This window comes from Coturnix japonica, chromosome 3, assembly GCF_001577835.2.
Source record: "Coturnix japonica isolate 7356 chromosome 3, Coturnix japonica 2.1, whole genome shotgun sequence".
NCBI classification, from domain to species: domain Eukaryota; kingdom Metazoa; phylum Chordata; class Aves; order Galliformes; family Phasianidae; genus Coturnix; species Coturnix japonica.
In genome coordinates this window covers 38,367,990-38,394,653 of record NC_029518.1, presented here as the reverse complement: position 1 = coordinate 38,394,653, position 26,664 = coordinate 38,367,990, and the positions used below count along the sequence as shown (strand labels likewise).

Below are 26,664 nucleotides of genomic sequence, written 5' to 3'. Positions count from 1 at the left end.
ACAACACACAGGACTGATGGTGCTTGTCTTTCAGTAGACACTACCAACGCTGGAAGGTGGAAAGAAACTTCTGTAAACAAAACAAATCACTAAGCTCAGAAAAACTGAGCTCAGATGCCAAGAAAATCCTTTTGTACCTAGACTGGTTCAACATTTATTGTATCCCAGTTGATATTTACTTCTCTCTAATTAAAGCTCAATTTGCACAGCAAAATTAAGGCAGAATGAGAAGCTGGTGCACTGGATATGCAAATGCAAATACTACATATGACAGAAATAAAATGAGTCATCTCAACAGAAATATACAGATTTTTGCTCAGAGATGTGTTGGAAGACCCATCCCTGGAGACACTCCAGGCCAGGCTGGACCAGGCTCTGAGCAATCTGATTTAGGTGCAGGTGTCCCTGTTTTAATTGCAGGGGAGTAGGACTAGATGGCCTTTAAAAGTCCTTGCCAAGTCAAACGAGTTGGTAGATGAGATGAGCTGCGAACACAAAAAAGAGATGTACCAGGGCTGCCAAGCTAACAGATCTCATTATTGATAGCATAAAGCAGAGAAAGCAGGGTGCTGAATTGTGAAAGCTTTGGGAAAAACAAGTTTCAAATGAGTACAGAATCTGAGCCATACTTCCACGTTCCCTCACTGTGCAGAATGTGTCAAGAATCACTTTTTCTCTCTTCCAGGAAATCAGAGAGATTCTTTAAAGACAGTGCAGTGTTACAAATCCATACTTCATAACAAGCAGCAGGAAGATATTTTTTATTTCCTTGAATCTTTTTCATTCTGTTTAAAATAACTGATTCCATATAGAAAATACACATCCAGGTACTACTACTTGGCACTGCAGTCATCCCATTGCTGATGTCTCCCTGCATTAACAGACAAGTTTGGAAAGAGAACACTTGAATTTATAGCCCATGGTGGACTCAGCAGTCTTCCTGTCAGCCCATTCCACAGCAGCATCTCACCAGCTGCCACTGTCTGACAGACTGGGTTTGTGGGGTGGAAAATGCAGCTAGGGAACTTCTGCATGAAGATTCTGTTCTCACAGTCCATCCATAAACTCCCCAGAACAAAGAGAGACTCCCCTCAAGGTGACACTTAAGATATCTCCATCTTATCTTTAAATAGTCTGTCTCAAGTGGATACCGCACCTCATCCCCACAGTCTGGACAGAGACAAAGGGCTGAGGACACTACACTGGTGACATCAAACCCTGGAATGCAGACAATTCTTGGGACTCCAAAGGCCCCCTGGCTCCTCCCTGGTGGTGGTAGGGCTGCCCCACCAAAGCACTACCTCTGCCTGCGGGAATCATAGACAAGTGGCTCCAAGAAGCACTAGGCGAAACAAGCAAGCACTAAATGAATGTAGACAACTTGCAGTTACCTCTCTCTGCTGGTGTTAGTGAGACTTAGCTTTGGTTTTCTAACTATCCTATTCTTCAGCATCTCCCCACAGGCAGGAGCAGAGGGCAGGGGACCAATTGAGGTCAGGGAGGTGAGGATAGCAGGACAGGCAGATGACAATCAAACTGCGAGCCTGAGGCAGGGCATGGCCTCCAACCTACTTCCAGCAGCAACTGCAGCAAGTGGCACTGTACTGCTGGGGACCGATGCCCTAATCATCTGCACACCTTCTGCAGGGATCAGACTCTGACTGACAGCATCTCTTCATGCTGGCAGCAGTTGTGCTTTTAAAGCAGCTCTGTGCTCACATCCCAGGCAGAATGTATTGGAGATGGGCTTCTCAGATTGCCTCTCATTACAGCCAAGTTATATTTGGTTAGCAATGAGCCTGGAGGTATTTTCTTGTGATGATGTCTACTAGTTTTCTGTCTTATGATGCTTACTGTCTAACTGCTTAATTATCTGTGGCATTATTCAAATATAATTAATAAGAACCCACTTAGAGACGCAGGATGATTCAGCTCTACTACATACATAGCCTCTGTCTGACTGTCTGTCTATCTATCTATCTATCTATCTATCTATCTATCTATCTATCTATCTATCTATTGCTTTTATTTATATATAGCCCGTATGTATATATATATATGGACTATATTCAAGGCCCCTCATCATTCCAAGCAGCTTCATTAGTTTCTGAAAATCCAGGATAGTCTTCCATTTTCAAAGTTAAAACCTTTCATCTTACCTCTTTAGAGAGTCTTGTGAAAAGGTCCCCTCCCCGCAGGAAATCTAGTATTAGATACAACTTCCCCTCTGTTTGAAATGCTGCATTAGGAAAAAAAAATGAGATGTTGGAAATCTGAATCAAGAAAAAGTCTCCAAAGAATAAATATTGTTGACTGATGGTATATCACTGGTGATATTAGCACTATCATTTTTCACTTAAAGAACAGAAGAATTAACTTCTCTACAGCAATAAGCAATCTTAAGGGGAAAATAGTATCAGCTGAGTGACAATGATGTATTACTAAAATATTCCATTCCATTTTAAACACATATATATTCATATTGCTTTTCACTGTACAAATACCAGAAGACATGGAGGGCTGGGCACAGTGAGAAGCACCCAGACCTTGAGCAAGGCAGAGCCTGCCCTGTTCACAGAGGGCCCTTCACAGTAAGTAGTAATGGGCCTTGGGAGCTCCTGAGGCTGAGGAATGTAGCTCCAGCAAGACACTGCATTCACAGTCACTAATATACTGATTATTTAAAGCAATTCCTGTTTTCTTAGGTGATACCTGACAGCAGGTGAGGGGGTGTAACTCATCAGCAATTCCACTAGCACAACACATCGCATTACATTTCATGTCAAACGCATTCTGATGGATAAATGGCTAAGAGCTACTTATACTAAAATTCTATGATTTTGTTAGAGACAATCACATACATAGGCAACCAGTACCTATATGAAATTATAACACATCTGGTTACAATTCTCCAACCAATTAAAGAACAAATATGGATTATACTTTATTGTAGTTACCATAATGAAGCTTGACTATGAAAGGATGATTGACTTCTGCCAAAATATCTCTCTCCATTTTCGACCGTACCCGATCCCGAACTATAAGGAAAGAACAATAAGAAAAGCAAATCATTAAGAAGAGGCATCATGGTCTGCTGGATACAGGTGAGCTGGGTTCTGCTTTTGCTCCCTTAAGGGCTTGTGGTATGACCACTGGCAAACCACTGGTAGCCCCTTTTTCTGCCTGTCTTGCATCTGCAAAGGGTGAGCTCTTCAGGAGGACACCGCCTCCTCTGACAGCCTGAACCAAAAGCACCACAGTGTTACAACTGAGGGGAAAGATTGTGTTTTGCCAATATGAGACTTAAAACTCTATAAACGCTATCTCACTTAAGATTACACCAAACGTACCAGTCTCAGAGCAGAGCTTACCAGGCTAACCTTGTGCAAATTAACACTTTTTGTTGTGCTGATGCTAGCAGCCTAGATAGCTAGATATCTCTAGATAGCATTGTCTGGAAATTATTAATATGAACTATAGTAAGTCTCCAACAATACTCCTAGACAATCAATAATAAAGAAAAAAGAGGATTAGAAATAATAAAAAACAATTTTCTCACATAGAGAGAAATCCCTGTGGGAAAGGATTTAGGAAAACGCTTATGGCTGAGATCAGCAGAGACTAAAAGAAAAAGGAGTTAGGGCAGTAAGCTGGGTTCATACTCATCAAAGTGAAGATTTTGAAGCAAGTACCTTTAACAATGTTCAGATGTTGAGGGGTACTCAGGCTCACAGATTGACAGCTCTTCATCTTAGTTATTTTCCAGTCAATTGCTATTTTTTTTAAATCCTCAGTGAAAGTATTAAAATTTTCTACTCCTTTCTCTGCGTTACACAATGCCGATATGGTTTGCTGCCAAAAGCATCCATGAGGAATGCTATGTGACTATTTTAGGCGGTAAAACCTGAGGAGATCTCGGTGAGATGCTGTCATCACCTGCATGTGATGTGTATTTGCTGAGAAGCCAAGCACTCCCAGCGCCTCAGTAATGAACATACGATAATGAAACCACATACCCTGCTGCTGCACATTGAGAACTGATGCACAGAAATAGGACCAAACATCTGATCTGAAAACCTTAAATAGGAGTGATGGAACACTTGGATTTCTTGCAGTTTTGATGCTTTACTTGTGTCACTAGCAATATATAATTTACTAGTTATCCAGCCTAAGCTACCTTGTAGATAAAAAAGCAAAACAAAGGGATTTCAGAATCTTAACTCATTATCTCATGAATATAAATACAGTTTCATACAATTACAAAACGCTTATCCTATGTGATGGGAGAGTATCCCTTAGCCATAGATCCAGACCCTTGTGATATGCACGAATGCTCCCAGGCAGGAATTCTTGGTGGACAGGTGGGTGAGTGGAATACTTCCTGATAGGTGTAGTTAGATAGCCTCACAAAGTGCCTCTCTGTAGCTCCATATGCTCACACAATGACATATCCCACAAAATCCACAGGATATTTTGTACACCAGCTGGGTGGTTTGCCGTGCACAGCTGGATAACAGCATCAATCATGCTGCAAGGGCAAAGAACAGCTATTCTGTGCAACTCACACTGTCATCCATCTACCCGCTCTATCCAGCATTGACTATAGCACTGAATGGACACAGACTTAGGTTACTCAAGGTTGGGAGTGTACTGGCTGCAGAATGCAGAAGTTATCCATCTGAGGGGCATTCCAGTGTCAGCAGCAAATTTGGCATTTGCTGGCAGACAGCAGCATGTCCTCCTACCACCAGCACTGAAGGCTCTGAACAGCTGTGCCACTGGGTGGTTTGCTGAAGTCCTTTTCCCTGCATCCTGCTTGCTGCTGCAGTGGCCTCTACTACAGGAGTTACAGGCTGTGGACATGCAGGATTACAGTGCCATCCTTGTTCCCCGTGTGTGCCCAGAGTCATGGGGACATTAAAGCAAAGTCTCTGTCATTGCAGGAGACACCTAAATCTCTAGTCATGGCCTGATAGCCTCTCATGAACCTGGTCTCTCCAAAGCTGCTGTAATCACTACCTTTGCAGTGCCTGCCAAAAGAGATAATTAGAACCTGTAATTGGGATTACAACTTGGCATGTGTGTTGGTGACCTGCCCTCTGCATCTTCCAGCATCAAATGCTGCTTGATTTAAATGCTCTGAGGGCAGAAGTCACATAGGCCCAGATATTTTAATTAATTATAATGTCTAGGAAGGCAAATCCATAGACTTTTTTTCTTTTATTTATTTTATTTTATTTGTATTCTTTTCTTACTGATTGCCTCCATGTACCTGGGCAACATTTAGTTTCAAATTCCAAAGTCACCTCTCTAGGATACCTGCCTGCTCACAGCAGCTTGCACACCACAGGGCACTGTGTTATGCTGAGCATTTACTGTCATCGTATTTTAAAACATCCAACATTTAACATGGTATTTAATTATACATATATTAATATTTAATGATGCTACGACAAGATATGGTATTCAATAAACACGTAGCGCAAGGCCCTCTTGCCTTTTCACATACATTTTTGTATGGTCTCATTCTGGGACCAGTTAGTATGTATCACAATGAAGTTCTCCATTCATTTCCAAAGCAACTGAATCTCTAGATAGGATCCTCTGGCACAGGGCTGCTCTCAAGCTCAGAGTTTCTGCCCAGCCCTTGGTACAGATGGGGACTGGATAACTTTAGCTACCTCTCCTGCTTTCTACCACTTGCAGGGGCTCAAAGCAGCACACAAAGGAGAGGTGCAGGTGGCTTTGGCAGATTCTGCCTGCACCAGGTGTTTTCTTTCACAAATACAATTCCCATTAGAACTGGTGATAAACTGCTAAACTCTTGCCCTTTCTACTCATGGGTTTTTCTGCTTATCCTTAAATCATACAGCAGATGGAAGCAGGGCACAAATCCTGGAGCAATGAGCACAAAGTCATAAAGATTGTTTGCAAGCTCTTGGGCCAGCTAACCATCCCTGAATAATCCTTCATGTCACAAGGCAGAAAAGACCAGACCAGTGGGACCTGTAACAAGGGAGGAAGCACCTGCCACCCTGAAATAAAAACAACTCCCATTTCTAGGTATTACCATGATAAGAAATAGAAATGGAGACAGCTGTGTATGCATGCAGATAAACTCAGATTATTCTCTTCTGTCTGTCTAGCTCTGAACATCAAAGAAGAGAAATTTATCGTTTATTTTATTTAATGCTTAAGGAGAGGGTTTCATTTAATATATGAATTTTATTTCCAAGGCTGTTTCAATTTCAATAGTCATGAAATAAAGAAGGGAAAAGGAAAAATACATTCAGAGCACCTTCCAAAGGGAAAAAAAATTCCAACTCAAAAATGGATTAGCAGTCTATTTATTAAAAAAGAAAATAAAAGCATAATCTTATTTCCTTCACTAAAGTTTTTATAATATAATCTTTGGTTAAGATTTAAATGCAGAAAGATAAATTAATTTTCAGCCAATTAATTTCATATCTGTCACTGATTAAAAGTCAGCGCATCTCTAGCTACAGACACTGTCAAGCAATGATGATCTAGGGACCTTACCTACCACAACCAAGCCATGTCCATGAGGTATCTAAAGCTGAAGACAGTTCTACCATGCTTCAACAGTACCAAAGGGATAACTTACTTTTCTTAAGCAAGTGTTTAGTGTGTAAGTCCCTATATGACTATGCTCTCTGTGTGAATACCTGTGGCCTGCCCTGAACCTGAACAATGAAAAGTTTGCTAGGATGCTTGGCAAAAAGCTTCAATGACCATAAATAATTCACCCACCCCTACCTTTCAAAATGACCTTTTGTTAGACAATACCCATGCTCTGGTGGAAGTGAAACACAAATTAACAAGCAAGAACAGAGGAAGACAGGATCTACATTAACTCAAACAAAACATCACTGGAAAATGTTGTTAGCAGGAGAAATCAACACATAAACAAAGAACCTAAACTTCATCCTTTACCTTCTTTCTTTCCTAAAAGTCAATAACATGTCTCAAGAGGAATAAAAGGAAAAAAAAATATAACTCAGCCTTGGGAATATACAATTCAACTTCAGATTCTTCACTCAGCACTGGTACATGCCAATGACATAAAAAATAAAACATATATATGAAATCACATGCAACGTTATTTTCAAAACCTGTTTCTTTTGTTTTTTCAACCCTGGCTGCTGTAGGCAAATGTAGAGAGCTGGATTCTAATTACAAATCCACACTGTGTATGTCTGGAAGACGAAGTGCTTGTGTGGTGACTATTTACATGAGATATGAAGAAATACACTTTCCAAAAAAAGAATGCAATCAGTTTTCACTGGTTCTGCTTGGGAATACTATTTGCATGACTGCATTTCTGTTCCACACAGTATTACAGTAAAATCCTCTATACAGCAGCCTTTCATGTCCTACCTTCACACAGGATTGTTGTATCACAGAATAAAATAGAAGACCTCTGCAGCCACCTGAATGCAGAAGTATACCAGTAGTACCAGTAGAGGCATGGAGGGATTTAACAGGCATTTTTTGTGAGATGTATATAAATTTATGACATTTATTTCTCTGGAAGAAAGGTCTTCTGTGCCTTCAAAAACAAAACATCACAGAGATATGGAAAGCGCCTTTATAACCAGAGCTTTACTACTCAGCCCTAGAACTGCTGCAGCAAAGGAATAAAACAGAATTACAAGGCATGAAGCACGTCTGTAGAAAAGCACTCTGGAAAATCAATATGGACACAGACTGTTATTAGGAGTCCAGAGTCTAGAGGAGGTCATTTTGTTCTCCCTATCCTTCTTCCTTTTTTTTTTTTTTTTTTTTTTTTTCCCTTTTATATAAAAGATCTTTTGCTTATAAGAGATCAAAGACTTTGATTTTGTAAGACTTTGCTTTTGTACTTTTTTTTTTTTTCTTAATTAAAGATATCCCAAACCCATCTGGATGCTTTACTGTAAGGACCCTGTGATAGCAGGAGGTTGGACTCAATGATTTCCAGAGGTCCCTTCCAACCCCCTGTGGTTCTGTGATTCTGTAAAGTAGCTGGAACGTTTCAGTATTGAGATTAAGAAGGTCAGACATATATTTTTTGAAATTTAAAAGTTCAGGTTGGAATTCTATTATTTACAACCAAAAGTTCACAATTCTCTCAAAATTTTTGGAAAAGTTATGTCAATCTCATAACATCTTTCTTAAGTACCTTACTCCATTTTCGAACATGGAGAACTAAAGGACAGATTGATGAAGCCTAATGCTTCAAAACAAATCAAGTGGTGGGGTTGTCAGGAGCAAATATGGGTTTCTAGTATATAACAGCATTTCTGAAAGCAAATATAAATAAGTGGTACATCTCTTGCTTGGTGTCCCTGAAAGCTCAAAACAACAAGCTCTGATGTATAAACTTGAAAAAGTCACAGAAAATATTCAAGGAAATGGAAAAATAAGTTGTGCAAGTGTGAGAATCACAGAAATATAGAACTGCGTGGGTAGAAAGGGACCTCTAGATATTACTGAGTCCAACGGCCCTGCAAAAGCAGGCTCCCTATAGCAGGTGAATAGAGAAAGCCTTGTTCTCTACAGCATTATGATTTACAGAGTCTTGGTGCTTTTCTTCCGGCAGCAATTTGAGCTCCCTCCTGCACCTTTCCAAACACGCTGCCTGGGCTTTGCCTGCCGCCCTGGGGCCATTGCTGCATGTGGGTCTCAGATCCCCTCCTTGCTGGGAAACAAACCAGAAGATCTCTCCTTGGCAAACACCACAGACACTGAAGGAGCAAGAGCATGTTTTAGCTTTATGGTTGAAATTAGCCAGTGAGCTCAACCCCATCATTAAAAGTGCACCAACAGACAGACCAGTAGAAAAAATCCTATAAAAATCATGTATCTTTACATAGAGGTGAAATTTGAATTTCTACATATTTTGAAGCAGAACTGGACCAACTGGATATGAACAGATGTGAACACATTCCTCCTTCAGCCAAGGTATGTAAGCAGCAGATGTGCAACAAAATCAAATAAGCCTTAACTTACAGGGGTACAACACCAATGAAGTCAGAATTACACCCCTCGCATTCACATAAATCAAAATGTACTGTAAAATGTACTGTAAAAATGTACTGAATAAAGGACTAGATGAAGAGAAGAGTAAGCTGACAGTTGCTAGAATGGAACATCCTCAAAAAAGCCAGATGCTACATATCTGTCCATGCCTTCTGGGAAGCTGAAAGCTTTCAAAACTTCTGCACAGCTATACCTCAGCCATTGTATTCTGATGCAAGACATATAAGTTTTATTTAAACTTATTTACCTTAGTGGACAAGTTACTCTGTATAATGATCAGTGTGACGGCATATTTCTGTTCTGCTGTAATCTATCCATATTTTGTATTATTTTTCCTTAAGTTGAATCAGAATATAATTATTATTGTAATTGCAAGCAATAGTAACAATTTCACTATTATCTCTCAGAGACAGGTAATAATTATCTAATGCTCTAGGAATAACTTCCAAATGAGAAACCAATAAGAGCTGGCCTCAGAATTCAGAGATGCTAGTAGACACTGCTCATCAGTGACTCTGGAAATGATGATAATCCGAAAGGAGAAACTGCTGGCTATTTCATACAGTTTCACAATAAAGAAAAGTTGATTAAGACAGTTAGGAGACAGTTGTCCTTTTTTTCCACCTTTGTACAATATATATTTTAAACTTGGTACCAATTTACAAGAATCCAACAAGGACTTACTGTTCAGTGGATTAGGAATTGGCTGGCTGGATGCACCAAAGGGTTGTGATTAATGGTTTTGCATCAGGGTGGAGGCCGGTCACAAGCCGAGTCCCACACACTCCTGGGACTGGTGCTCTTCAGCATCTGGATACTAGGGGAAGTTTTTCACACAGAGGGTGGTTATGCACTGGAACATGTTGCCCATGTGGATGCCCCATCCTGGAGGCATTCAAGGCCAGGCTGGATGTGGCTCTGGGCAGCCTGGTCTGGTGGTTGGCAACCCTGCATGTTGCAGGGGGGTTGAAACTGTGGTCCTTTTCAACCCAGGCCATTCTATGATTCTATGATTCTATGACAAGCGTATACAGCTCACAATCCTACAGTTCCAAGAGGAATGAACGTTCTCCATCACGATTTCCTGTCTTCACAATATCTCCTGCCAGGCTCTTGCTCTCTCACAGCCATTGCCATGCTGCAGTGCTCGTGCTGGACAGTTAGTGTACAGCTAGAAATAAGAGGCAGCACCAAGCTTCATTTTTCCTGTTCATGGAGCATTCCAGTATTAAATGAGTGTTTGTCTTGGATAAAGAAAAAAGATTCCCTTTATTTAGTTCTTTAAAGTCCTAAGAAGCTGGGAGTATTGAAAGGGAACTTCCCTCTACATCATGTCCTTTGAGAAACTAGAAATTCACTGACAGAACTGGAAGCTATGATTTTAAGCCCACTGAGTCCCTTCCATTTTGTTTAAGAGCTCCTAAATTTTCCTCAATGGCTCAGTATGAAATCTTCTGCTTGGACAAGCTGGGATGTTAATGGAAAAGAACAACAGTGTTTCATACAACATTAAGTGAGAATTCCTGGAAGGAGAGGAAATGTGGTGTTATCCCTGTGTGGAGAAAGCATGTACTGAGATGCTGTAATTTGCCACCAGGTCAGTTTTGCTCATAGTTCTGGTAAATGCCTGCTGTAGAGCTGCTTGAAACTGGTAATTTCAGACATTTTAAAATATGTTTTTACTGTGGTTTTCGATCTGAATTGGAACAAAAAGTCTAAATTCAGCGAGTTATGCCAAAACTGAATTGCAAATAATTGGTTTTGGTTCATCAAAGTACTGTGTTGCTAAGGGTTTTTAATTTCATTTTTGACCTATTATTTCTTAAACATTAGCTTGACATACAACTAGCCATAAAAACACTTTAAAAAATAAATATAACTGAGCAAGAACAGTCTGCCTGCACTGAAATGCTTACTGTCGATGATTTTTCAAATGCAGTTTCACCTAATGGTCTATCGCTGTGGATAGACAAGCTACCAGAAAAGGAACAACTTCTCAATTGTAATGTACATTCAGAAGAAGACAGAATATTAAATCAGAAGAGTTAAAGCTGCATAACAGAAAAAATAAGCTCACCAAACTCACCAGAAGTTCTTAAACAAAACCACCCAACCACATGTTTTCCAAGTGTAGGGTAACAACACAAAATTAATAAATAATGTTTTTGTGACTACCATAAGCTGAGAGTCATTTGCCAGCTTAGTTCTGCTAGCGGTAAAGCAAGGCTGTGGCTTGTCAGCAACACGAGTTTCTTAGGAAGAGGGATTTGCATAGGTTCGTCACAGAGCATGAGGTAAATGTTAATACTTGCTCTGAGCTAAGCAGCCACCTCACTCAGATGCACTGAACTGCCTTTCCACCCTGAACACTTGCTCCATTAGGCTGTTTGCACTCAGTAAACTTAGAGCCAATCTTCCTTGGGCTAAGGACATATTTTGGATGAGCATTTCTGGTTACTAAATTCTAAATATTTTGATTTGTGAAATAAGTAGATAGTATGTCTAAGACATCACTGAGGGAGATGAGATAGTAGCTCATCATCTAAACACAAGGACTCTTGTTTCTTCTAAGAGATCTGAGGCCCTGTCACAACTTCTGTTTGTAAACCAAGCAGGACAAACCACGCAAACAGCTCTCTGAGCTACCTGCACTCAGCACAACGGGGAGTTTACAATACAGATATTTCAGGAAAATTTCAGCATTTAATGTCAACAACCAGTCAAACCAAACCTTTGCTTTGCCCAGGCTCCAACATGCTATGCAGACACGGTTTATGTGGCTGAGCTGATCTGTTTGCCTTGGAAATGAGCATCTGCGTGATGGCTGTCTGTCGCTGTGAAAGCCCCCAAACCCAAGCAGCAAGCGGAGTGTGAAGTCGAGGCACAGTCAAATCCTAAATGAGAGCATAAGGAAAAGCCTGGTCTCCTGTTGTTAATGAGTCACTGACTGAAATGCTGAAACCAGGAAAACTTGTCCGCACAAACAGTAAGGGAATAAAGACCAATGGAATCTTTTTTCCTACAAGGAAAGACAATGCACTGCTCAAACAACTGAAAAAGGTTGTTCAGTCTGGACTCCACTACCGTATAGGGAGCCCAGTGGAAGATATGATTAAGTTCAGAGAGTTTCTGGGTGAAATCATGGCCCTAAAACAGTCAGTAGTAAAACCGTCATTGACATTAATAAGATCTCACCATCTACATCTCCATCCATGTATACAGTTCTGAAAATATCTGTGACTGTTTGAATTAGAAGAGGAAATCTGCCATTTTCCTATGTCACTGTGTAATTGCCAAGAGCTAAACACAAACCTTACTAAGAAATGACTAAAGGGGGACAGGAGAAGGGCAGATAAATATTTAAAGGATGCAAACACGATGGATAGAGAAGAATTATTTATCAAAATACAAGCAAAGAAAGGAATTCAAATAGAAAATGCACATAAGTATGGGATATGCCAGGCAAACCGTAACAGAACGAACCACTGGAAGCAGAGAAAAGAGCTGTGATTGCAGCCTCATCTCCTCACACATTTTTTAAAGCAGAAATGGGAACAAAAATCTAAATAACGATTTAGTAAGATACTAGCCTGCTCTGGTAATAGCAGAAAGGGGCTGCATCTTGTACTGTGTGATGCTTTGCTGCAGGGACTCCAAGTGAATAAAAGTCCCTTAACTAATATACACAAGCATTTGGGTGACTGACTGAAACAGAGCAGTCATTTATGTTAGGATTAATGCCTATAAAATTATGCCATAATATTTCAGCAAAGCAAAGGAAAAACAGGGAACTAAGAAGCCACATGGGAATGGTTAGCACTCTTCTTTTGCAGCCTTAAGAAGAAAGCATCTGGAGGAGAGCAATGTTCTGGAGAAGCTGAAGGAGGGCAATGTTACTGCCTGCTTCCTGAAGGTCCAAAGAATGCTAGGCCCTGTCTCACTCCCATCACAATGCTCAGTCACTGAGTAATGACCTCTGGAGTCCAACTGAAGGCTAAGAAAATGATGAAGGGGCTGAAGAATCTCTCCAATGAGGACAAGCTGAGAGATATGGGACTGTTCAGCCTGGAGAAGGCTGGCTCAGGGAGGATCTCATCAATGTCTATAAATACCTGAAGGGAGGTTGCAAAAAGGACAGAGACAGGTTCTGCCCACTTCAAGGACAAAAGACATAGTGCACAAACTAGCACAAGGTACTGTCCAAATGCCAGGCAGCACTTCTGTGATGTGGGTGATGTAGCACTGGTACAGATTGCTCAGAGAGGCTGTGGGGTCTTGGAGATCTTCTGAAGCTGTGTGGGCACAGATCCAGGCACCCTGCTTCCCTGCTCTAGGTGTCCCTGCTGCACAGGGGTTGGAGCAGATGCATCCCGATGGCCTTGTCAGTCCCAACCAGTCCATTATTTCCTGATACCAACATCAAAGTGTGCTCCATCTGAGCATGAAGGCAGCTCTGAGATAATGGTGTTGGTGCTGACAATTGCCCGCTAAAAGGGAACTATATCACAGCATAAAAAAAGATGACCAAGACACAGTGCAATTATCTGAGTAATTCAGACTTTGCCTACATTTACAGAAATAATCTCCCACTGACGAGAAAACATCAGTTAAATTAGGGTGACATGGAAACCTTTCAGACGTGTAAAGGACAGTCACATGCAGACAGAAAATGCTACAGACAAAATAGAAAGGAGGTCACTGTCACTGATTGCTAGCCTCTTTTTGAACATCATAAAAGCCTCCAAATTGGAGCAAATGCCACAGGCATGAGGAAACCATAACTGACATGAACAACCCACATAAAAAGTATAAAACCACAAACAATAATTTCGCTTCCGTTGAAACAAATCCCAGATGGCAGCCTCCTATACAGTGCCATCTCCCTTCTATAGAGTCAACTGAAAGCCAGCATACCTCCAGCAGTAGGTGTGAACAGCACGCCTATTCTGTGAAGATTTGCACACATTCAGACTGGAATGCTGTGACAAGAACTACTGCCAGCCCAAATAATCCCTACTTCCTGTGGTCATTCTGATTTGAAATGCCATCAAATGCCATTGTTGACCTTTGTTAATCTGTCCTCATGCTTTAAAGCAGTAAAATTTTCTTTTTTATCATGGGAACCAGTAAAGGCAGTGGGATGAAGCTCTCAGAGGACGGCTATGAATTCAGTTTCCAGCCAGCTATAAAAGTACTGCAGTTGCAGGCATCTGAAATTGGTTAAATGGCAATTACATTGGATTTTCCAACTGGTCCAACATATTCAGTGAACTGAACAAACAACAAATGTTTTTCATAAAGATAATGGATTTGTACCACAGCCAATGATTTTCAGAGACCATTAAGTGATGTTAAAAATCCCAGGGATATTTAGCCATTGTATTTCCAATTTAGCTTTCCACTACAGCTATAATTTTATGTAGAAGTACAGTTGATTCATAGCTCTGATTATTTCAAATAGTCATTGCATTATACAGAAGAGACATTGCCTAGCAATTTCTTGTTTGGGATTCTTTAGCCATTACATTGCAGAATGCCACAGATTACATTTAACTGGGGAGGAGTGTTAATAACATCATCGTTAGTATCTGACTATTACTTTTCACAAGGACATTGAGCACAGTGAAGAAGAGGCTGGCACTATTAAGTTTACACTGCAAGTATAGAGGTTGAGAAGAAGAGCAGCAGTAATAGCTGGCTGACGTTTGTGAAGCAAGCTGGCAGCAGAGACACAAGCAGAATCAAAGTCTTGGAACACCTGAACTGAGGTACCAGCTCCTACACCACATACAATCTGCCATCAAAGAACAGACTACATGACAATAATTCAAAGAGATGAAGTCTGAAAGCACCTAATCCTGTAGTAGCCAAAAGAGCAAATTTTCTATGATTTTCCACCTTTCCTACAAACTGGAGATAACCACAGGAGATAGGGCAGGTTTAAAAATGGTTTCCAATAGTCCCTTCATGTACCGCTAAGCTGTCTGAATAGGTCACAGACAATAGCTTCTCTTTTCAGCACTGGGTTTCTTAAAAATAGAAGCACAAGCAAGCAGGAAGCCCACAAGCCTCCTTAAAGGCACTGCATGACAAATGAGAACAAAAAGCAACATAAAAACTACAAATAAGCCTCAACACTAAACCAAAATAAAACCAGCAAAGCAGATTTAAAGATTCCTGATTAGTTAGGCAGAAAGGCAAAAGGAAGAGGGCAGCAGATAAGGTAAAACAGTGACCATTAACACTACCAAACACAGACTGGTCTAGGTACATCCTGTCCATCAATACTACGTTTAATTCTGAAGCTAAACACAGAAGAGGGGGAGTATGGAAGTTGACAGCTGTGGGCAACCATAAGAAACTGGAAACATTGCGCAGCTGTGCAAGTAGCAGTCATATGATGAGCAAATCCAAGGACTGGCTTTTCCTAGGAGCCTGCTCTGAATGGGATTCTTCAAATGGGCAAACTTCCAACATCTAAACAACGTGAGTGCAAATCAAGCAAGTCCCTGCAGCTGTTCTAGGGATCAGCTGGTGGTTTGTGCCACCTAGGCAGAGCCGTTCTTTCACACAGGCAGCAGCACCCACCTCACCGCAGATTTTTTCATTAAGCTGGAATTTCACATCACTCTTGTAGACCTGCTTCAGTTAAAGCAAGCTATGCTTTCCTTTCTGTGCTTCCCAGCTACTGCGGGTGAGATGTATGACAGTTGTGTAATACTTTGTATTTCTCAGTACTTTCGTAGCAGAAGTGGGTTTTCTACAGATAAAGTGGAATTGCATTATATTTATTAAATAGGATACACATTTCACTATTAGCTTCAGGACAACCTCCAAGATACTCTCTTTGTTCCTGAAGCCACAATAAAAACAACAGCAATCTACTACTTGATAGTGGAAAATATCAAATGTGGTCTTTTCTGTGCAGTGACAAATGATTTGGGATAAACTGCAATTGCAAATAGCTGCCACTAGATATACAGCGCAATGAATATGACAAGAAGAATGATCCAAAGGAAACCAAGCAGTAATGAAATCACATTGATTAGGTCTGTTATGGGGACTCTGATGGATGTGTTTGAGTCTGAAACATATTTACTGATGGCACCTATGGGAGCTGCAGTTTAAAGTGGTTCCAATGATACTTACTCACAGTGTCAAGAATGGCATTACCAAATGAATTTTTAAAGAGTTACATGGTAAATTGACTGAAAATTACAAAGAGATTTTGAAAACCAGTTTTTACTATCGATAATTTTAAAAGCATGATGAACTACTGATTCCTGAGAAAAGGGTCATCACTCCTCTCCTAGCTGGAATAGCCTGCATGAGCAGCTGCTCTTTAAAGAAGTCTTTTTTTTTTTCCACATTTCACTGTCAATAGAGTGTGATTCAACAAGTGTGTAGAACAAACTCACATAATTTGATCACAGGTGAAGAATATATCCCCTTTCTACCAAAGAAACCAACAGACTTTTCAGTGATCTCTTTTTCTGATTTGAATCTCCTTTGTACACTTCAGGGAATCATCATATGAATACCTGAACATGCAACACTTTCTGATGCTGCTAAGAGGGCCTATGGAGCTACTCAAATTAGAAGCTGTGACTGTGAGAAAGTTAACTTTGGGGGGAATAAAACTGGGCTAACTTGGTAAGCAAGATACTAAGCTGCTGAAGTTGTATTCCAAATGCACATACAACTATACAGGGGACTACATTTTCATTTTACTCTAATAGGAAAGTTGTACTTGAACAAATCTGGGAACAGGAAGGAACTGGGCAATATTGCTGCATTTATGTACAAAGTGTATGACAGGAGTGGAAGAGTGTGATTCTATGTGAAAGATATGAAAGTGATTATAATTTTCAGTTGTTTTTAGGTGAAGGCTTACTTATTCTGTCCTCTTTTGGACAACGGTAACTACTTCCTATCTTGCAATCTAAGTAGCACTTTTAGCAGTGGGACCTTGTACAACTTGACAACCAAAATTTGCATGAAGGAAATTCTGAATTTCCACTGGTTCTTAGAAAAAGCTCCATTAATAATAATACATTTTTGTTTTGTTTTGTTTTAAAAAAAGGAAAAAACAATGACAGCCAAAATCTCCCTGAGAAAACAGAAAACATTTTAAATTTCCAGAGTTCATTTTCTGAACATCTTCACAGTGGGAAATTTTACCCAATAGCAGGATCTTCATCATGCACTTAGCACTGTAAAGGGGCTGTAATTTAACCAGGATGTTATACAATGAGAATTCCACAGGGCTTGGACAGAAACAGATAATAAAATCTTTAAGTGATGCACGCTCAGTTTATTTTTATAGGCAAAAACATTCCCTTCTCATCCAAACACTGTACAGAATCACCATAGAATATTGAGTACTTAAGCCAGAAGCTACAGCCTCAATGAATGCACATTAATGCTCCTAGTAAACCCCATGAAGATAAACATCTGTCAACATCTAGTATATCCAGGACAAGATGCCCTATAACATTTGCTGACATGGTAAGGTTCGCCCTTAATCACAGTTCTTTCTCCTTATAAGAACACATTTTTTTCTCCACAGACCCTTAGAAACAATGTAAATGTGCTCTCTGAAATGCACTGTACCCTTTCCTGTTTAAGAAAGCAAGCCCTAGATAAGGAAAATCTTAGAGTAAGGGAGAATCTGTCAAGAAGCTGTGTGTAGGAAGCAGCGCACACTGTGGCAGTTCCTGAGGATGCTGAGCATGTAGCCTTTCCTCAGACAGTGAAGGAAGGGGACTTCTGCTTGGGTTTGTACTCATAGGAAATTGGATGTGTGGTCAGAACTTCCACAATGAAGTGTTTAGAAGAGGATAATAAGAGGTCAAGGAAGATATTAAAAAGTTTGAGGCACACTTTAATATCAAAATTTAATCAAAATCTAAAGGTCAGAGCAAGAAAAGTAGCAGGGCCTTTCACCCCATCACAGGGACCAAATTGAATAGGACTAGACACCACGAAAACTTGAGCACCAAAAGTCTGTTTATCTCAGGTGAAGGCTGTTTGAGTCCTGCTTCATGAAGTTAAACTGTCCTTAGATTTATCTTTTGTTGCATTTTTTGTTCCTTTCAAACCAGAAGGAAAACATTATAGTTCAGTGTCTTAGATATCAACACCAGAAGTATTACAGGAAAATTCAATCAGATAAAACAGAAAACTGAAGAAGACACTTCAGCTGACATCCAAACAGGGAAGCCACTACTACAGTTTTCCAAGGGTTTGGATGGAAATCACAGTCCAGCTGGTGACATCTCAGCTGTTAAATTTAGTGTACTATTATTATCAATTATCTAACATCTCTAAGAACACAGGGAAAGCTCTCTGTGAGTCAGCAGAGCTGCACTCAGAGCTTACTGCATCTATAAACATCGCTTGCAGTCAGCACAACTATAAACTCATAAGCCTACTGGCTAACTCTGAGGGGGATCATAAACTGCAAAGCATTTCAGAGCCTTTGACAATACAGATTACCTTTTCTAAACCCTGTAAGTAGAAAAAGGTATAATATCTGAGTTCTCAGTGCTAAACAGTTTCCAGTGCTGAGATTCACACAGCCAACAAGATGGGCAGATTCAGACTACTTCCTCATAACCCAACACATAACTTTTGCTAGATCATACCTCATCACTGTAACATTTATGAAGTTCAGAAGAATTATATCAGTAATTCATGGTTTCATGCCACTTTCTGTAAGACTGCGTATCTCCTGGAGGGATGCACATTCAATTTTCAGGCTCTGGAGGTAGCCCATATATTCCAGTTCAGAAGCCTGTGGGTGATTTATGAATACTTCACACTTATTTAATGAGGCTTGCATTGTAAACAATGTAAACAGCTCTTGTTCATGAAATTCTGAAGCACCTTCAGTAAAGCTAATGAAGAGAGTGTTAGTGAAATACTGAGTGAACTAAAACAATATGCCTGCCCTTATCCTCTGCTCCAGCTTTGATTATGAATGTAAGGCACACATATACACAGAATAATCAGTCCCTGTTTTCTGCTTGTTTCCTCATTCTCCCAGTGCGTTCAGAACAGGCAGTCAAGACACTTGGCTAAGTGAGGCATGGGCACAGACTGCTCAGAGAAGCTGCAGATGCTGCACTCCTGGAGGCTTCCAAGGCCAGTTCAAATGGGGTCCTGGGCAGCCTGATCAGGTGGGTGGCAGCCCTGCTGTTGTCAGCAGTTTGGAACCAGGTGGTCTGCAAGGTCCCTTCCAACCTAAGCAATTCTACAATACTATGATAAGATCAATTTTATTACCTTGCTCTTCTTTTTTTTTTTTTTTTTTTCAATCTAGAAATCCCATTTACAAGAAAGAAAAAAATGTAATGAAGACACAAAACTAACATTCTTAAGATGGCATTTAACAGTATTATCTAATTCACAAGCTCCTGCAAAAGGAAATGAAGTATGAAGGAGACAAAATTGTGTGTGGTGTTCTCATTTACAACCAACTGGAACAGTGGCTTTCTCTATCAAAAATCCATGTTCCTATCAGTGTTTACTCAGATATATTTTACATTTAACATAAACTTTAATATGGTAAGGATTAATTTCATTTCCACGAATGTTTGTGTCTGCATCATGTGCCTTTGGAAGTCTTTACAATCTAAACTGGAATACTTTGAATTTTAATTCTGCTTTCATATCAGGAGTTCAGGAGTCGTTCTGTTGTTAGGCAGATTTCTTCAAACTTGGATCTACAAATGCAATTGATCTACAAAGACTCTTTTGTATCAAACAATTTATCTGTGCTCCAAAAACTTGGAGAGTGCAGCTGCTGGTTGCAGGAGTCTTTTCATACTAGCCTTCACTGTTGGTGTATTTGGGGCCATGTTATCTAGCAAGAGACTACCTTGGCAAAAGGCAGTAGATACACTGGAGTAACCACCATTTTGTACTTCTGCAGCTTCCTATACATTCTCATCTGGTCACTGCCAAAGTCCTACTCCTGGGGTGGGAAACACCTTGACAGGACCCACACATGGATGTTTTTCAAATTAAAGTACAAAGCTTTTTTAACCCTTCACTCCTGAAGGCATTTAACTTCTTCATGTTCCTATTTATGTGTGTTTTAATTCTTCAGGCTCCCCCCCTCTTTTTTTCCCCTCTCTTCTCATTCTTCCATTTCATGTTTCACAAATTTGCCTTGCAAAAGAAAAGAACTGTGAAGATATTTGTGGCAGTGTGACCACACTAATGGCACTGGATCCTAGAGCTTTGAATTTTTCATTCCACATTATACTGTGCAGTAAAGATTAGGAAGGAAAATAATCCAGAAATTTGTCTCATAGAATGCCTTTTGTCAGTAAATACTGAATGCAGTGCTAACAAGTACTTATGGCTTTGCTCCCATTACTTGACATGGTAATAAATAGCTCACATTGAAGTGACTCCCAGCCTTTTTGAGTGTAGGTAGGCAGCAGCAGCAATTCAGCACTCTCACTTAGAAGATGAAATTAAGCTGTCAGAAATATCATTTCTGTGCCAGAAATTACAAGAAAGCTCACTGACAGCAATCTTCATTTTTTTTGCCGTTCTCATTTGCCCTGTGCTAAAAGGGTTTTGTCTTCATTTTTGCACCTTGATTTAAATAGCTGTTGAATTTAGCTTATTTTCAGTGGTTAGTATGGACAAATTAGTTCCTACTCATGTGCTAGCTACCTTGAGATTGACAAGAAACCCAGAGTTACCAGTCAAAGAGACAAGTAGCCTGAGTGGGAGAGAAATGCAATAAAGAGCAGCTTTAACTTTTGGACCTTGTTCACCCACACTTGAGAAACTAATAAATATCATGCTGTAAAAGGCTGACAAAGAGAGAGGCAGCAGCTCATTGCTATAAAGAACTGTAAACACAAGAAGTATCTAGAGATGCCTATTATTCTTGGTGTAACAGAGATTAAACTTTGAATAGTTTAAAATCACCATATATGTTTTGAGATATCCTAAAAAACTGCCATTACGTTGACTATAAACTGACATTACATTTCCAGTGGAATCTAAGATTACAGATGTAGCTATTCAGTAACAATAAGGTGTTTGAGGCTGTAGCAGAAACCCTCTCCCAACCCGAAGCTGATTCTGCTAAACACACCCCATATCTACACGCACAAAACAGAGAGACTATCCAGTTTACACATGAGGTGAAAAGTTGAGAGTTCTCAATAGAAACAGAAAGAAATCTCTAATATGCATTTACATCAGAGATGTAAATGTCCTTTCTGAGACGCAGTACTCTGTATAAAACAGTTTTCATCAGAGAGGTAAACTCTAAGAGTTTAGTTCATCTCAGGGCAATTAGTGGTTCTCTATCAACTGAGTCAGAGATTCACTCTATTACACATATTTAATACACAGGCCTAATCTTTTACTTTTTATGTATTAAGTCCAATACTATTTAGGTGACTGCACTGTGCTCTTCTTCCAGAACAAACTTTCCTATCTACATTCTAATGAAAAAATATCGGTGCACAGGCATCACTTCAAATTCATATTTATCTGAAAAGGCTTTGGCAGGGGAAAGGACCTTGGAAGTTCCTGGCTTGCAACTTTCTGATCTCAGCTAGCACTCACAACAGGTACTGCATCTGTCTGCCACCGCCTGCTGAAACATTTCCTTGCAGTTATCTGTAGCTTCACTTCTTTTTGTTCCCCACACCAATACATGCTAAGGCAATTTGGATTCTTAAGCTATTTAAAAATTAGCTCTTTTCACTTGAGGATAAACATGTAGGTACAATTCTGCACTGTGCAAACACTCACTGTCTCTGAGTAAGTTGCCCTGGACAAAACAAACCCAGAAAAACACAGGCTTTTTGGGGTTACAAGCAGAGTACAGTACTAGGTCAGGGAAACAGGAGGAAGCACGGATCTTCCTAACTCTCTGGAGGAACAAACAATAAGGGCTTCTGTTGAGATGAAACTTAACATACTTATTATTCAGTCCTCTCTACCTCTCCCATTACTAGAAGCCTCCTTGTGATCATAGTAAGGTTGCAGCAGCCAATGACCCCAGAAAAGGTTGACCATCTTCAATCATCAGTCATTTGGCCTGAGATGAGTGGAGGCCACATGCTGACTGGTCACGAGTTAGGAAACAGCAAGGTCTCAAGAACCTCAGAATGACTAAGCACACTTGAAAATAAGTTACTGTGAATTTTCAGGCATGTAGCAAGAAGCACCACCTTGAAGGCCTTCCTGCCCAATGTCCATATTTAAAAGTATTTGCTTTAGTTTACTCCAGCAGCAGAGAGATACTGCCATTCTGATACAATTTAATACATATCCAGTAAAGTTCTTGAAGTAATGCTAAGAAAATGAAGAAAGCAAGCTGGTAGGATGTGCTACTGCCCTGTTTTCATGCTCTCACACTGTAGGTAACATATTTTGTGTACCTTTTTTTCTAGAACTTTCACTGTGTTGATAAACTCCTGTATACCATCAGACAATAGTAATGCAAAAATGACAAAAAAAAGTAGATGTTGAAGTAGCAGAGAAATGCAGCCAGTGCCCAAAACCTTACCTTTCAGAGTTGCTTTTTTAAGTACCTTCATGGCATAAAGCTGACCTGCATCAGATCCTTTGATCTTCCTCACTAGAAATACCTGCAAAAAGCAGACAGTTTGTGTAAATGGGGGGTCAAGCTCTTAGTTACAAGCCGTGCAGGATTTAACAGAGAAACATATACTAGAATCTGGGAATTCCAATGAAAATTCTTAGCTGAAAGTACTTCATATGTTTCACCTGCAATTGGTTGAGCTAGTTCTGGAAAGCTTCCATTTTAAGCTTTTAATTCCTGACAAGGAAAATATGTTCAATATTATTAATAGACTTTTAAGATTCAGTTGAAGATGAGTAGTCATAATGAATGCATGCACATTTGGATTAATTGATAGGTCATTAAAAGAAGACACCTTTCCTTGTTACAGCATCCTAGGTTACAGCTTCTGACAGGGTAAAGTTTGAACTGAAATAAAATAAATTTTAGATGAATTTTTGTGGTTTGTTTGTTTAACTCCATGAAACAATTCTTCTTATCTGACTCTGAGTTAGTTTGTGCACTAGGACAACAGAAAAGGAACCAGTAATTTAGTACAGTCTTTATAGGATGTTCAGGATTTTAATATTTGAAAATTAATCAATATCTTATTTAATTCCCAGGATGCACTCCATCTGCAGAGGTCAAAAACACGACATCAGGGGCCCAACTCTTAATTCAGCACTTTTACTATTGGACAGAAGCTGGAAGTAAAGCCAAACTACAATAAAAGCACCACAAAGCCCTCATACGTAACATATACATAGGAATTCAAGTCTAAATGAAATTATTTTACTGTAGAATGTCTACTTAGATTGCAAAAATATGTGGCAGCTATTTTAATTCATCATTTACTCAAGAGCCATGCAGCCTTGCAAATTGCCTCCATCCGAAACATGAAAAGCCAAAAAAAGAAAGGAGGAAGTCTGTTTCTAGCACATTATTTGTAAGTTGAAAGACACTTCCTTCTAAAAAACAATATATATAAAAATCTGTAAAACAACCAGTTTTCTCAAGTGCTCTCTGAGAAAAGGTTTGTGGGAGGAGATAACTTTTAACACCCTTCCAGAGAAGCTGAAGGGAAAAAAAAGAGTAAATTCTCTCTGAACATGTTAACCAGGACTCTTACATCTGCACAACATCACAGTTACAACACTCCTGCTATACGATCTGATACATTTTTGTTGAGGCTTTCATTCTCAAGATGTTTCCTGTACATGAGAGTTATACACAGTTCTACAGCTAAGCTGCCCTAACTTGCTGAGATTGGGCACATGTTGCTGGTTCCTGTCTCCTGTTTCCCAGTTTGAAGAACGTGCAAGTACCTCTGGTACTCACAACTGCAGAAATAAATACGAAATCTGGATGCAACAGGAACACATAAGATTTTCTGAAGTGTTTTTCATTAACATTCATAATAAATTAAGCTCAGCTGCTCCAATATTAAAATGAAGTCAATTCATTTAGAAGTTCAAATAGAAAGAAAAACATTGGGATATTTTTCCATCCAGTCCAAGTGAAAGGTTTAATTTTTGCATTGCTTCATAAGGGAGGAAAAAGTCTCAAAGTAATTTTGCCAAAACACTAGATTTTTAGCATTAATATTATTGTGAATAAATAGGTATGGATTTTATTATTATTATTATTACTTAAGGGAAAAAAAAAAAAAAAAAGGAAAAAGAGAAAATGCTAAATCCTGAAATCTTAATGTTATAATTTTAGGACTTACTGCACATACAACAATACAGTATGCTGCATCTGCAGAAATAGGCTACAGTTCTAGAAATAACCCCTATCCTCCACATTATATTGCAAAACTAGTATCCTAGTTGCTAATAACTAATAACTAATCAATTTACATTTCTATTCACTGTTCAGCTGTTCTATGCAACATGGGATAGGGCATTTGGTCTGTGTTCCCTCCAAAACAGATGACTCAAGAACACCGTGTGCTGTTTCAGAGGGTACTGAAATTATCAAATGAAAAAGGAAAAAGAACAAATTAAAATGCATTGCATTACAAATTGGTGTTTGCTTCCCAATTATTCTTAAAGGTATAGTCTTGATAGTTCTTGAGACTAGTGGTCATGGATTACTTACTGGACTCCTTACATTAGCTATAAAATAATAATTTATCAGAACAGTATGGGCGTATTCCTGAGCAGAATTTCAGTTTTCTAGTATGATTTGCATGAAAACACCTCAGGTTATGAGTAAGCAAATGTATTGCTGGAACTAGTAAAAGCCCCTTAGCTGGAGTACTGAGTACACCTCCAAAATCCTACTCCAGAAATCTAAGCAAGCACTGTGACTTTCAATAGTGTTAAGCGTACTCCCTCTGAAACCAAAGGCAGTTTCTTTAATTCTACAGAAAATGATGTAAGTCTCAGGTGAGAAACCTGAAAAACATCTTTGCATCCCCAGAGACTTACAGATTTGAGTCATCAGCTGAAATACTGAAGTGGTGAAAATTCACACATTTAGAGGCTGCACAAAAATCTCTGACCAGACTTCACTTCTATGATGCTTTTGTGAATTTACTGGCAAATTTCACATGAGATACTAAAGGGGCTTACAATCGCACAATTTAGACAGGTCTAATGTCCACACTCACATACTGATCCTGCAGCAAACTGAGTGGAATGTGTCAAAGAAATCTTATCTCATTTTAGGAAGTGGTAGCAGAGGCTAGACGTTTCAATTATACAGTGCCTGAAGCTAGAATGCTGAATTTGACAGTTAATAATGAAATACATCAGTACAATCTAAGACATTCAAAACCCAAATATCATTACGGTGCTCTCAAGCAGTTCTCTACATCAAAACTTGGTAGTGAATGCTAATTCTTTTGATATCTGTCATCTCAGGGATCTTGTAACAACCTTTCTGATCAGTATAATTCTGGAATACTCAGAAAGCTACTAAATACACTCAAAAGAGCTGCTTTTTGTTTGTTTGTTTGAAAAGGAATTGCCTGTGGGATTGAGAAAAGCCTTGGACTTAAGATAAAAATGCTGTTTCTCAATAGCTTGTGGTCATGCAAGTAGGCAGTTTTTTCAGTACATGTGCTTTATGTATACAGTATGCATACATATATACTTTCATAAGCACTTGGCAGTGAAAAGTATAAAGAAATACAGTTACTGGTGTCGAAACTCAAAACGAAGACACTGCAATGAAAATTAAGTCCTTAGCATCTAAGTCTAAGAAAGCAGCTTTTCTTACAAAATCACTGTGAGGTAACCAGCAGTGTGAAAGTTGGGGACTTTAAAATATGCTTGGGATCACATCTCCCCTTAGCAGAAATTGGGAAGCAAACTTCTTTTAAGCTTTTCAGCATTCCTACAACTAAGCAGCAGTAGCACACTTACTTAACTAGTGAATAGGTCAGAAAGGGGGAAAGGAGTCTAACTTATAAACAGTGCTGTTCACTAATGCTTACTTCTGTTCCTTAGACTAGGTCCAGAGTGAGAAATATTATTTTCTAAACTGTTCTATATACAGGATACCAGTAAAGACAGACAGATTATTAAAATGAAGGCAGAAAACGCTTATCTGCCTTTACAATACAGTATTTCTGGGCAGTGTTATCAGTGAAAATGAACTCAGAGAAAGAATGAAACATTTTCATTGTTGCTCTAAGTTATTAGAAGGCATTAAAAATTACCTTTCCATATGAACCTTGTCCTAATACTTTCAGCAGCTCAAACTGAGAAGGATCTGCTTTTTCAAAACCTTCCTTCACATGGTGACTGATGTCTATTTCCTTCACAATACCTTCTTCCTGCAAAGGAAACAACAAAAAAACAAAATTGCCAAATCAGAACCATCATCCCAAGGAAACACACTGTTAATTAAAATCTCATCTTGTGTAATGCTTTAATCATGTTTGAAATTTTGAAAATAGAAGCAAATGTTTGTTCAAATATTCCATGTGCCTTTAACATGCAGGACAGGGTAATGTGTTAGATACCAGGACATCCTCCTGTTCATCAATCTCAATATTATATCGAAATAAATCTATAGCAAACTGAAAGAGAAATATACCACAGAGCTCA

The 26,664-nt window shown here is 39.3% G+C and overlaps 1 protein-coding gene across 4 annotated transcripts in view; it reads right to left on the bottom strand.

Moving 5' to 3' along the window:
- The window catches only part of RPS6KA2 (ribosomal protein S6 kinase A2), a 242,195-nt gene that overhangs the window by 58,709 nt on the left and 156,822 nt on the right, over window positions 1-26,664 (bottom strand). For all 4 annotated transcript variants that reach the window (XM_032443593.1, XM_015858006.2, XM_015858005.2 and 1 more), the window contains 4 exons: window positions 26,274-26,390; window positions 22,592-22,673; window positions 2,958-3,038; window positions 2,160-2,239 (listed from right to left, as the gene is read on the bottom strand). In XM_032443593.1, the coding sequence (XP_032299484.1) occupies window positions 2,160-2,239; window positions 2,958-3,038; window positions 22,592-22,673; window positions 26,274-26,390 (360 nt within the window). The remainder of the gene's footprint in view (window positions 1-2,159; window positions 2,240-2,957; window positions 3,039-22,591; window positions 22,674-26,273; window positions 26,391-26,664) is intronic.